The sequence below is a fragment of the Bos mutus genome, chromosome 6, assembly GCF_027580195.1.
Source record: "Bos mutus isolate GX-2022 chromosome 6, NWIPB_WYAK_1.1, whole genome shotgun sequence".
NCBI classification, from domain to species: domain Eukaryota; kingdom Metazoa; phylum Chordata; class Mammalia; order Artiodactyla; family Bovidae; genus Bos; species Bos mutus.
The window spans coordinates 102,803,778-102,817,457 of NC_091622.1; the positions used below are offsets into that span (position 1 = coordinate 102,803,778).

General features: G+C 53.9%; 1 protein-coding gene across 1 annotated transcript in view; it reads left to right on the plus strand.

Annotated features, from left to right (window-relative positions):
- The window catches only part of JAKMIP1 (janus kinase and microtubule interacting protein 1), a 153,636-nt gene that overhangs the window by 72,184 nt on the left and 67,772 nt on the right, over positions 1-13,680 (plus strand). Inside the window, exon 2 of the mRNA XM_070371875.1 lies at positions 8,385-8,649. Within this exon, the coding sequence (XP_070227976.1) occupies positions 8,521-8,649 (129 nt within the window). The 5' untranslated portion in view covers positions 8,385-8,520. The remainder of the gene's footprint in view (positions 1-8,384; positions 8,650-13,680) is intronic.

Here is a 13,680-nt window from a genome sequence, read left to right on the forward strand (position 1 = left end):
TAGGGTTCCCTGTCCATCACCAACTCCCAGAGCCTGCTCAAACTCATGTTCATCAAGTCAGTGATACCATCCAACCATCTCACCCTCTGTCGTTCCCTTCTCCTCCTGCCTTCAATCTTTCCCAACATCAGAATCTTTTCCAAGGATTCAGTTCTTTGGCATCAGGTGGCCAAAGTATTGGAGTTTCAGCTTCAACATCAGTCCTTCCAATGAACATTCAGGACTGACTTTAGGATGGACTGGTTGGATCTCCTTGCAGCCCAAGGGCCTCTCAAGAGAGATCCACAAGATGGGGTAATAATAGCACCTGCAGGATAATCATTGGGAGACTTCGATGGGTTTGTCCTGTGAAAGGCTGACCATAGCGCCAGATGAGGGGTGTGGGTTGAGGATTGTCTTTCCCATCAGTAAGCACTCGCTCTTCTTATGCCTCATCACCTGGAGGACAGGACGATGTGGGATGTGTGATGGGCATCTTCAGCGTCTAAAGAGCCTTCTGTGTGTCCGGGGGAGTGGGCTCTTTTGAGGCGGCTTGCGGGTGCTGGAGGCGCTCACAGCAGAAGGTGGCCCTTTTGGTTTGTGTGTTTGTAGCTTGAAAAATTAAGTGATTTCTAAAGTAAGATTGTCCTGGGGAGCAGACGACCCCATGGGGGCCTTCCTGTCCCTGGAAGGACTTTGGAGAGAAGCTGGAAGGCCATGTGTGGGGGCTCCTGCAGAGGAATGACAGGCCCCAGGTTCCCCGCCCACGGGCCTGGTCTTTGTTTACCTTATTTGTTCATAAAGATGCTAGTCCTCTTCGTGAGGGCTCCACTCTTCTGACCTAATTATTTCCCAAAGGTCCCCTTCCTAATATACCATCACATCAGACATTAGGATTTCGACCTATGAACACTGGAGACGCACAAGCATTCACTCATTAGCTTGTGTGTGTGCTCACTCCTCTGTGGTGTACGTGTGTGACGTGTACATTGCACGTGTGTTTCAGGACAGTGTGTGCATTGTGGTATATATGTGGTGTGTGTGTGTGTATGCGGTGTGCGTGTTTCCTTGCATGAATGTGTGGCTTGTGTGTTGGGTGTGTGTTTCAGGACAGTGTGTGCATTGTGGTATATATGTGGTATGTGTGTGTGTATATGTGGTGTGTGTGTTTCTTTGCATGAATGTGTGGCTTGTGTGTGGGGTGTGTGTTTCAGGACAATGTGTGCATTGTGAGCTGGGTGTGTGTGTGCGCGTGATATATGTAGAACATCAACAGAATCCACCCCTGCCTGTCGTTAGAGGGATCCTCAGAGGTTCCTTGGATGCAAAAGGTATAACCTGGACTAGCAAAGGAGGTCAGCCTGATGCAGGCCCTGTGGTGGGAGGGTTCACAGCTGGGAGACTTGGTAGCAAGGGCCGAGAGTCCCAGCTCGGGGGGAGTGGGTGGCCCTGGGTGTAGGGAGAGTCTTGGTGGGGTGGAATCTTGGCTCTGGTGGCCCCTGGAATGAGGGGCTCCTAGGTGAAGGGTCAGCCAGCCCGGGAGGGGGCGCCCAGCTGCTGTGATGAATGACAGCACTGGTGCCCCCAGCGGTGGGGGCTGTGGAAGCTGAGGGCACCTCAGTGCGCCCATGGTGACCACGTGGGTGGTACCCACTCCACAGCCTCTGAAGCACCCGGCAAACTCTGCTGACCTCCTGGTGGGGTCGGAGGAGTAATAAGTTCTCCTCTCCCCACCAGGCCCCTACTCCCAGTGACTCTGACCTGTCTGGGCCTCAGCTTCTTCATCTGTAGAATGGGTCTGTTCTCTTGTGGTGATCCCCAACCCCGCTGGCCTCCTAGTCCAGGTGGTGACTGAGAGTCATCCTGATGAGGCTTGGGCTGCAAGGACACTCTCACCTTCCCTGCGGGGCCAAAGAGGGAGGAGGCCTGGCCCAGGCCGAGTCCTGGGACAATTAGGAGGTGGCCAGGGGTGGCTCTGCCAGGCAGGGGGAGACGTGTGCTGAGGACTGGAGGGGACGGCAGGCGTGGCCCACGGTGGCTTCCGCTGGCTCAGGCTGCGTGGAGGGCTGCCCTCTGTGCCCGTGAGCCCTGTCCCCTGCAGGTGGTCAGCAGGGAGTGGCGGGGGAGGGTCACCCCACTGCCCCTGGGTGAGGGGGGCCGCGTGCAGGCCAGGAGACAGGGGAAGCCACGGTCAGGCAGGAAGGGGTGAGGGCTGGCCAGAGCCATCGCAGGAGGGTACACCTCTGAGAATGGGGGAGAACAAGGCTTGGTGGTCGGACACTTGAGGGTCAGGAGCCCTGGGGGCCAAGGTGAAGGCTGAGCGCCACCCAGAGGGTGTAGAACAGGCCCAGGCGGCCAGGCGCTCCCGGATTGCTGGGGCCAGTGGCTGTTCTGCCATCACTTCTGAGGCCCACCAGCTCCGGGGTCCTGGTTTGTGTGACGGGAAGCAGGGGCCCTGGAATCCTGGCTGCAGACGGTCTGCTCTGGAGGGAGCCGTGATGCCAGTCCCCACACACTGGATGTGTGGCCAGCCCCACTGTGTGGCTGGAAAGTCCTAGGAAATGACAGAGGTTGGTGGCAGGGCTGGGCTGAGTGACTGAGCCCTGCTTCTTGTTCTGGGTGCCCCTTCCAGCCCTTCACACCTGAGCCCTGAAAACGTGTCAGGACAGCCCTGACTCGGTTGACTTTACTTATAACTTCCTATAATTTTTTGAAACTCCCACCGACTATTTCACACCCATGTTGAGTAAGAAAAGAGTGTGGACAGTGCGCATGAGCACCTTATTAATTTGCTATAACTGGAGAACGAGATGTCCTCAGAGTGTTAATATTTTAGACCTTGAAGGCTTTTTAAGTGTTAAAGGAATTATTTACTCTATTTTTTGCGGGGGGGGGAGGGTGTGGCCGAAAAACTTTGCTCTCTAGAAAAACCTTTGCTCTTTTTTCGTTTTCCTATCTGTTTGCCTCTTGCAGAATACCATCTGCCAGTTGTGTGGTGTGTTCTGCTGTTGTTTTGCCCTTCTAATGTCCTTGCTCTTTAATTTTTTTTTTTATTGGAATGTGATTGCTTTACAATGTTGTATTAGTTTCTGCTGCACAGTGAAGCGAATTTGTTTCCCTTCCGCTCTGGGCTGGGCGGACAGACCCCTCAGCTAGCCTTGTGTGTAAATCATTAGATGGTAGGCTATGAGGGAGGGAAGGACAGGGGAGTTGCCTGCGGGGTGGTGTGTGCTGGCTTACGACTGATGTGAAAGGCAGCCGGGAAAGTGGCAGGGCTTGGCGCTAAGAAGCTAAGTTATCTTAAGTCATTAAACAAAGTGCTGAATATGTGCCCTGAGCTTTTTCCCCCTCCTTCCCAATGTACTGCTTTCCAGTGGCTGCCAGAAAGAATTCCCATAAATGGAGTGGCTTAAAACAACAGAAGTTTGTTTTCTTACACATTTGGGAGGTCAGAAGTCCAAGGTCAAGGTCACCCTAATCTTGGATGCTCTCATCTTGGGATCTTCAACTTGATTACATCTGCAGAGACCCTTTGTCTAAACCAGGGTGTGTTCCCGGCTGCCAGGAATAGGATGTGAACATATCTTTTGGGGGCCACTGTTCAGCCCACTCTGGTCCTCATCAGCCAGAAGCTGACGTTGCTTGGGACCTGCTGCCCAACCAAGCACCCTCAGAGTCAACGCTTAAACTCCTTCCAGGGCCAGCGTCACCGGCGCACAGCGAGGTCATAGAGGCTGTCAGGGGGCCCACCTCTTGGTTTAATGCTCTGTGTCACGGTCATGAAAGTCTGAATAGCTTTTGAACCCAGACCCTTGCATTTCCATTTTGCACTCGGCTGCACATTCTAAAGCTGGTCTTGGCCCGGTCTGTGATCTGCAGGACCCAGGAGGTCTGACACATTTGCACCCCTTGTCTCCTCCACTGATGACTTGAGTGATATTTGTTACAGGTTCCAATACCCTGTTTCCTCTTTCATTTTAGCACAGTCACAATCCAGGGTTGTTTATGCATTCATTCCCTGGTTGTCTCCCTGGCTAGAAACTTCTGTGATGGCCGGGACCCTGTCTGGTCCTCCTTTGCCCCCCACGGCTAGCGTGATTTCTGGAATGTACCTTCTCAGGTCCGCTGTCCTTCCCAGCATGGTGCCGAGGAATCATATCTCCTGGCTGAGACTCTTGGGCTCCTCTGTGAGGACTGGGCTGTGCCGGGCTCTTCGGGCCGCAGTGAGCTCTAAATGAAAAGCCGTGGCACAGAGTGGGCACCAGGCTCATCTCAGGTGGAAGCATGACCCAAAGTTGCTCCTGGAGGTGGGGGGGGGGGCAAGGCCTTTGCAGAAGTCATTGGCTGTGGGCTAATCATTGTGACACTGTGTGGCACTCTAAGCCTTGGGCCAGACTGGCCTTGGGTGTGTTCTTGACACAAGGCCAAGTTTGACTGGGCCCAGAACCCTGGGTACCTTCCCCTCTTTCGTCCCATTCATCTCAACATTTATTAAGGCTCCGGCCTGGCAGATGTTGAAGGTGGCTGTCGAGAGCAGTAGGCTTGGCCTTAGCTTATTGGAGTCTATTTGTCCTGGAAATACTGAGCTCAGGCTTTGGGCTGAGCACAGGGTGAAGCAGACAAAGCTGGAAGTCAAGTCCTGTCGTTGAGCGGTTGATTGTCAGGGGGGGCTGACAAATGAGCAAACACACAGGACAGCCCTCAGCCTGTAGTTGGGGGGCTCAGAGGAGGCACCTGACCAACGTGGAGGGCATCCGGGAGGCTTCCTGAAGGAGGCATAATGGGAGCTGGCCGTGAAAAGGGGTGGGGAATTGGCTTTCTCTGTCAGAGAACTGCATCACCATGGCCTTCTGGGGAGTGTATCGGGCCTGGAGTTTGAGGTGGCTACGGGAGAGGTGGTGGGGTGGGGCTGTGGCGTGACTCAGACCCTGAAAGGCTTGTGCTCCTTCAGGGGTCAGGGTTCTCTTCAGAGGCGGCCTGAACCTTAGATGGCTTCTAAGCAGGAGAGTCTCTGTGACTTTCCCTTTTGAGGCCTCAGTTTTCTCATCTGTAAAGTGGGGGATGTGTGCTGAGCTTCTAATGAGATGATGTGCTTTTCCAAGGGGTGCTATGGTTGGGGTAAGAAACTGGGTCATCCCCAGGCATGGCCTCCTGTCTCTGCCCTTTGGCTCTTCTGCTCTTGGGGTCATGAGAGCCTGACCAAGGGGGCCTTGGGTCCAGCCAGTCCAGGGTCTGATAAAAAGGTGGTGTCTGGGACTGGCCCCGGAGACTTAATAGCCACTGTTCTCATGACCCCCAGATACTCTTGGGTTTCCATTCCCGTTCCCACTGCTGTCCATGGCTAGGTTGCCGTCCCAGGGTCTCACAGAGTGGTGGTCCAGTCTGGCTGCCTGCTGTGCTGCCTCGGGCACATGCTTTGCTTCCCTGGGCTCAGAGCCTCATCTGAAACCTCCTTTTTCCCAAGCATCGTCAGTGATCATGGGAGGGGCTGCTGGGAAGGAAAGGGGCCTTCCCATTTGTCAGGCCACTGGCAAGCTGTGACAGTGTGGTACCAGGTGGGCTGTGCCTTGATACCAAGGCTTCTAGCAGTGCCCAGATTCAGCACAGATCACCTTGGCCTTCATGGAGACAACTGGAGGCTGGCATTGCTCCTCCTAATAGATTTAGCTTTGTTTTGTTTAGTGAGTATCTTCACTGGGCCAGGCACCTTGCCAGCACTTCAAATTCTGGTCCCTATGAAGTGAGTGCTGTGGATCCCATTAAACAGATGTGAAAACTGAGGTACTTTCACTTCACTTCACCTTCCTTTAAGAAAAATGGCATCATTTTTTCTGTAAAACAGTAATAGAAAATTCAATCTACTCGGAAGGGTATTAAAGAGAAAAAGTAGCTGCTGGCGCATCGTCACTAGGCTGTCCCAGCCGACGCCTGGGAGGTGAGCCTACCTCCTCCTCACCCCTGTGTCCCCACAACGCAGGGCCTGGCGCCGCGCAGCTGCTCAACACACAGTTGTGATCAAATGCAAAAGATGAACAAATACAGTTCAGAAAACTGCAATCACAAATCATATTTGTCCTTTGACACTGCCTTTTCCTCTCTTTACGATGCTGGCCTTTCTCCCTGTGGGGTTTGCTCTCACCGCCTGGATGTAATTTACCTGACCTGCCTGTTGTGGCTGAGCGTTTCGTCGCTGGGAAGAACATCCGAGTGTTCGTCCAGAGACTGAATCTCTGCTTAGCTAAAGTGCATTCCTAGAAGGGGCGTTGTGGGGCCACAGGATGGAACAGAGGGAGCAACCTCCCCTTTCCCAGGTCTGGAAGATGCTTCCTGCTCCTCGGGCTGTAGGGGAGACACACGGCAGAGGCCCAGGCCGATTTCTGAGAAGCGCTGCGGTTGCAGGAGCAGGCAGGTCAGAGGAGAGAGGAATGAATTATGGTTTGTGCTCTGATAAGTCCAGTTGGAGCAAATGGAGTTCATCCTTCTCTGAAGACAGAATGTACCTTTCTGGAATCGATCTGGGGTGGGGGGGGGGTGGTGGAGGTTGATTACCCCAAATAAACCTCCATGGCACGCTGAGAGACAGCTCTGTCTCCTGTTCAAGAGAGTGTAACTGGCCTCCATTACTGCCTTCCCAGATTCCTAGTTGGATGGACATCCCGGGCCCCCAGGGCTAGCAGGTCATGCTGGACTGGAGTTCATGGCCATCGCACGTCCCTAGCCCACCAGACCCACTGGCATTGACAAGAGCCCCCCACAACTCCCCATCCCACACTTCCCCTGGCCCCCTCCCAACTCCCACCCCACCAAGCAGCCCCTGCCCAGGCCACGGACCCCATGTTACTGAATCCGATGGCCACTTTCCAGTCTTCCTCTTCACCTCTCAGGAGCTGCCCCTGTCGGGTCCTTCCTTCTAGAAACACTTTCTTCCCTTAGCTTTCCTGGTTCTCCATTTTTCTCCTTCAGTCTGCAGACTTCTCGTTCACTGTTCTCCTTGCTGATTTCACGTCTTCTCCCTGACCTCCCAAGGCTGGTCTTCCACCACTCTGGAATGCTCTCTTGTTTTCCTCTCTCCATTTTCTCCCAAGACTTCCCTGGTGGCTCAGACAATAAAGCGTCTGCCTACAATGTGGGAGACCCGGGTTTGATCCCTGGATCAGGAAGATCCCCTGGAGAAGGAAATGGCAACCCACTCCAGTACTCTTGCCTGGAAAATCCCATGGACAGAGGGGCCTGGTAGGCTATAGTCCATGGCGTTGCAAAGAGTCCGACACGACTGAGTGACTAAACTTTCTTTTCTACTTACTAGCTGTGTGGCCTTAGGTAGCTTACTTAGCTTGTCTGCAACTCACTTGTCTCATCTCTATCATGGCTCTCCTGCAAGGATGATATGCTTCCCTTCTCTCATCACAGGGTTCAGCACATAATAGGTGCCTTGTAACTGTCTTCTGTGGTCACTCATTCATTCTCTCATTCACTCAGGAAGTGTTGATGGGGTGCTTCCTGCATGCTGGGCTCTGTACTAAGCATGGAGAACACTGAGAGAACCAAACAGATGTAGGCCCTGCTTACTTGAAACTCATATCCTGGTGTAGGGGAAATAGACAGGAAGTAAGTGAATGTCTGTTTGTCACACGGAAAGCAGTAACAAGGCAGAGCGAGGGGCAGAGGGCCCAGAGTCAGGCTCACAGCGCAGAGCAGCCTGGGGTTGGCTGGGCACAGCACTGGGAGCTGCGAGCCTGTACTGTCTTGCCAGGCTGGCTTGGGCACTGCCGCTGGGCCCAGAGCTGGCTGTTCTAGCCAACTAGTGCTGGGCTAGTCCTGGGAGTGTGGAGGGAACTGCTAACCATAAAGGTTAGACTCCATAAAGGAGTCTGAAAGCCCAGTTTTCAGAGTGTGGTCCTTATTCCTGCTCCGGCTTTGTGCTCTCGGAGCACAGTGTGGTACCAGGTGGGCTGTACCTTGAAACCACGGGACCCCCTAGGGTCCTGCCTTAGGAACCGGCATCCGGTGACTGAGGCTCAGTGACATTTGCAGACCAAGGCTTACAGTCACTTAGGTGGCATAGTCACATCTTGACGAGGCCAGGACTGGACCAGGCAGAGTTACTCAGTGAGGAGTGGTCACAGGGAACCTCAGCTGGAAGCATGGGAGACGTGCAAATCGGCTTTCTGGGGGGTGATCCCAGGACCATAATAAGCTTCCAGGTGATTCTGATGCAGCCCTAGCTGGAGAAGTGCTTGGTCAGTTTTGAATGGCAGGGCATCCTTGGGTTAGCAGTGCAAGCTCTGGGAGGGAGGCCTCGGTGAATGCTGGCTGCACTCCTGTTAGAGTGCCCCAGGCAAGAGGCACACTACCCCACCCCCACCCCCACCGCCTCTGCTGACCTGGCCTCCTTCTTCTCCCAGGATCCCAAGTGATGGTGGTTTACACGGAGGAGGAGCTGAGCCCTGCGAGACTGGTTAGCACGGCGGAGCTGGGAGTGGTGCCTGCTGGCTGGCGGGAGTGAACGCAAGATCTCAGCGTCTCAACTTGAGAGGAAGCATGTCTAAGAAAGGCCGGAGCAAGGGCGAGAAGCCCGAGATGGAGATGGACCCGGTGCAGATGGCCAACGAGGAGCTGCGGGCCAAGCTGACCAGCATTCAGATCGAGTTCCAGCAGGAAAAGAGCAAGGTGGGAAGGGCGCGGGTCTCCCGGCTCAGGTGAGGGGTGGGCTGTGAATTCCTGGTGGACACACTGCCCCGCGAGGGTGTGTCCCGGGGCTGGGGTGAGAGTGGGCACTTCAACTCTCCAAGCCTCAACTTGCCCCTCAATAAAATGGGTATAACATGGGTACAGAGGCCACGTGGGTGCAAATCCTGTCCCATCCCCCACCTTTGGCTCTGATCTCAGGCCAGTCACTTCACTCTCCATACCATAACCCCCCTCACCTGCAGGATGGGATCATAATAAGGCCACCTGATGGGCCAACGGTCAGGAGTAAGGGTGTAAATACAGATACATGAAGGGCTCGGTATGGAGCCTGGCTCTGTGATGGGAGCCTTTGCTCTGGTAAGGCAGGTATGAGCTTTGGAGCCAGTCAGTACAATACCCAGTTGGGTGCCAGTCAAAGGGCAGGCATGATGGGAAGCCAGTGACAGTGGAAGGAGCCCAGGCTTTCTAATCTTGCAGACCTGGCTTTAGACCTCACCTAGGCTCCTGACTGATTTCACAATCTTAGACAAGTGACCTGAAGTCTCTGAACCTCCATTTTCTCATCTGTAATATGGTATCATAATGACCGCCTGACTTAAGGTTATCATGGGCTTTCATGGTAGCTGTCAGTAAAGAATTTGCCTGTAGTGCAAGAGACCCAGGTTCGATTCCTGGGTCGGGAAGATCCCCTGGAGGACGGCATGGCAATCTACTCCAGTATTCTTGCCTGGAGAATCCCATGAACAGAAGAGCTTGGAGGACCACAGTCCATGGGTTTGCAAGAGTCAGACACAACTTAGCGATTAAACCACTACCAAAGATATATAAAGAAAGCTTGAGTCCCGAAGAATTGATGCTTTTGAACTGTGGTGTTGGAGAAGACTCTTGAGAGTCCCTTGGACTGCAAGGAGATCCAACCAGTCCATCCTAAAGGAAATCAGTCCTGACTATTCATTGGAAGGACTGATGCTGAAGCTGAAACGCCAATACTTTGGCCACCTGATGGGAAGAACTGACTCATTGAAAAAGACCCTGATGCTGGGAAAGATTGAAGGTGGGAGGAAAAGGGGATGCCAGAGGATGAGATGGTTTGATGGCATCACCGACTCGATGGACATGAGTTTGAGTAAGCTCATGGACATGAGTTGGTGATGGACAGGGAAACCTGGCATTCTGCAGTCCATGATGTCGCAAAGAGTCGGACACAACTGAGAGACTGAACTGACCTGAACTGAAAGATATCAGGTGATGGAGACAAAGAAAGCCCACCTTGCACAGCCATGGTCCTTTATGCTGGTGTAGTTCTGACCCGGGTGGTTTGAGGGCAAAAGCAGGCAAGGTGGGAGGTGCTGTGCCAGCCCAGAGAGGAGCCGCCACTTGTGTGAGAAGAGAAAGAGGATGGGATTCGGGCTTGTTCCTGGGGGACCCATCTGAGGACCTTGTCTGGCTGGGGACACGGAGGTTGTACCCTCAGCCCCGCAGGTCCCCTCCCGCTCTGCCCATAGACCTGAGGGCGGGGAGGGCCTGCCCTGGGAATAGCTGCAGGTGTCTGGTTGCGAGCTGGGACTCTGACAGCAGCTGCAGTGCTGAGCAGGGTCCAGCTTCCGGGTGGGGAGGGGGCTGAGGCTTGGTCCTTGGCTCTGAGCCCAGCTCAAGACGGCTGCGTGGAGAACAGAGGCAGAGTCCCTGAGCTGGGGCGATGAAGACTGGGCTTCTAGAGCTTGGGGACACGTATGCCCCTTCCCGTGCCCAGACTCTCACGATTTCCAGCGGCAGTGCAGCCACAGTCTTTCAGCACAGCTGCTGGCGATGCAGCCTGTCCACACCCTGCCCAGCCCAGGAAGGATTCGCCTGCCAGGATCCCCCGGGGTTATCTGCTGCCCAGCTGGGTCTGAGCAGCTGGCTGGGAAGGAGCAACAGCAGCTGTGTCTGTGGGACCAATGTCCTTTGACCAGGTCTCCATTGCACCTCCACCACCTAACCCGCCTTGAGGTCTTGGGGCAAGCTGGGTAGCTGCCTTATGCCTCAGTTTCCCCATCTGTTAAATGGGGACATCTGATGTGTTTGCCTCTCTGGGTTGTTTAAGGAATGAATAAGAGTCACATCCAGGGCCCTGGGCACTGCCTGTCACGTTGTAGTTACTCAGGGGTTGGCAGATGTTTCTTATGTGTCTGGTACGCAGGCCACACCAGGTACCGTGGAGAGCCTCCTGACCCTCGCAGTGACCTGTGAGGTTAGATGAGGCTCTCCCCACTTTGTTGTCCTTTAGTTGCTAAGTCGTGTCTAATTTTTTGCGACTCATGGACTGTAGACTGTCAGGCTTCTCTGGCCACGGGATTTCCCAGGCAAGTATACTGGAGTGGGTTGCCATTCCCTTCTCCAGGGGATCTTTCTGATTCAGGGATCAAACCCACACCTCCTGAATTGGCAGGCAGGTTCTTTACTGCTGAGCCACGTGGGAAGCCCCCTTCTCCCCACCTTACAGGTGAGCAGACTGAGCATTGGGGAGAAGAAGTGGCTGGGTTTCCGTAAATAAAATACCACAGACTCAGAGGCTTCGACCACAGAGATTTATTTCCTCATAGTCCTGGAGGTTGGGAGTCTGAGATCAGGGTTCGGGCAGAGTCGGTTTCTTCCTGGGGCCTCTCTCCTTGGCTTATAGACGGCCGCCTTATTCCTGCATCCTCAGATGGTCTTCTCTGTGTGGGTCTGTGTTCTAATCTCTTCTTATAAGGGCACCAGTTGTATCGGATCAGGACCCCGCCCTCATGACCTCATTTAACTTGGTGACCTCTTTTAAGACTGTCTTCAAATACAGTCACATTCTGAGGTTCTGGTAGGGGGTGGTGGGGGTTGGTTAGAACAACCACACAGGAATTTGGTGGACACGATTCAGCCCATCACAGCAGGACAGTCCAGTCGTAGGTGTTGGCAGGGGGTTGGAAGCCTGGCCCACGAGAACCCCAGCCTGGGCCTCCCTGTCCCCAGCACCTCCTGCCACCACATGCCCTGGCTGCTGTGTGCTCAATCCAGCCACCTCGTGGCCCTTCCAAGGGTGTGCAGAGAGGGTTTCTGTTCTTGGAGAATTCAGCAATGTGTTTACTGGCTGGTATGATACCTGTGAAAGTCACTCAGTTGTGTCCGACTCTTTGTGACCACATGGATTATACAGTCCATGGAATTCTCCAGGCCAGAATACTGGAGTGGGTAGCCTTTCCCTTCTCCAGGGGATCTTCCGGACCCAGGAATCGAACCGGGGTTTCCTGCATTGCAGGTGGATTCTTTACCAACTGAGCTATCATGACAAACATACATATAAACCTTACGGTTGCATGTAACTGTTACTTCTATATGATCTTGTGATATCCAGTTTTGATGTTGCATTTACAGTGTTGTTACTTCAGCAGAGGAGCCCATAGAATCAAGGGTTGTTGGGAACACACCTGTTGGTTCTTCAAGCCCCCCTGGGCCTGTGCCCCAGGCCTGGGCTGGGCATTTGGAGGTAACTCAGAAATGACCCCATTCACAGACAGGCTGTGTGCTCAGATGCTCAGGGAGCTAGGCAGATGACAGTACTTGGCTTGTGGCACCAGGGATTTTAGGAAACCATGCAGTGGTCATAGGGGCCTGAGAAAGCTTTGCTTTATCTCTCCAGAGGTGGTCTGGAGCCAGTCTGAAGGATTTTGCTAGCTGGTGAGAAATGGAGCCGGATTCACACTATCCCAAGTATCCAGCATCAACTGGGGGCTTCCTCAGTGTCACCTGGGGTGCCAGGCCACTGGGGGCAGAGTCCCTGACTTGTTGAAGCCCACAGTTTGGGATGGGTAGGGGCAGAGAGGGCAATGGTCAGCACATGGGCTCAAGACAGGTGCTGCCCACCACTCAACAGCTGGTGATTCTTGCAGTGAGCAGCCCACTGTGGTCTTGATCTACCCCGGGTCAGGGACTAATCCAGCTACAGAAGCGAGTCAGGCCCCATCCTGTCCTTCAGGGGCTGGCTCAGGTATGCTGAGAGGGTTGGAACTGGGGTGTGGTCTGTGCGGTGATGGAGGGAATCACATTCCAGGGACCCAGGGGAGGCCCTGACCCAGTCGAGGAAGGCTTCCAGACCCTCTTGGAGAATGGAGGGAAGGCACCAGGCAGAAGGACCAGTGAGCCTAGGAGCCGGGACCCCCTGGGGAGTGGATGCTGTCATTGATTATTTACAAACTGCCAGACCCATCATCCTTTCATTCTTTCTTTCGCTCAGTCCACGGCTGGTTATTGAGCATCTACTGCGTGCCATGCTCTGTCCCAGAAACTGCGCTGCCCTGGAGACCCTCACCCTGAGCTGGTGTCTAGTGGGGGAGGTGGGGAGCAAAGGCCAGGAGGTGAACATGTGACATTTGTTCCATAGTGAAAAATGCCAAGAAAGTAAGGCTGGAGAAGCAGGTGGAGTGGGATTGGAGTAGGGGTGGCTCTTCTGGGAGGTGGTCAGCAACACAGGGGCACTGCAGGTGGAGGGCAGGCCCTGCAGAGACCTGGCCGGGAGCCCTCCAGGCAGAGGGAACAGCTCGGGAAAAGGCCTGCAGGTGGGAAAGTGCCTGCATGTTCGAGGTGCAGCAGGCAGGGAGGTGGCCTGAGCTGGGCAGTCAGGGAGGAGGACCAGAGAGCCATAAGCCAGGGTCAGTCCTGCAGGCCGGGGAGGACTCAGGCTTGTGTGTTGCATGCTACAGAGCTCTCGAGGGTTTCTGTTTGTGTACTTTTGTGTTTTTTGTATGTTATCTATTCAATCCTTTATATCACTACGAACTCTCATTTTATACTTTGGGTTGTCATCCAATACTATTAGGCTGGCCAAAATGTTCGTTTGGTTAATGAATACATTGTTCAATGAAGTTCTTGGTGAAAATGAAAAATGTCTTTTATTTTCACTTAAAACCAAGTGGACTTTTTAGCTAACCCGATACCTTATTTTGCTCAAACCGTTCCAGCTTTGGCCACTGGATCTCTTCCAGCCAGCTCCTGTGT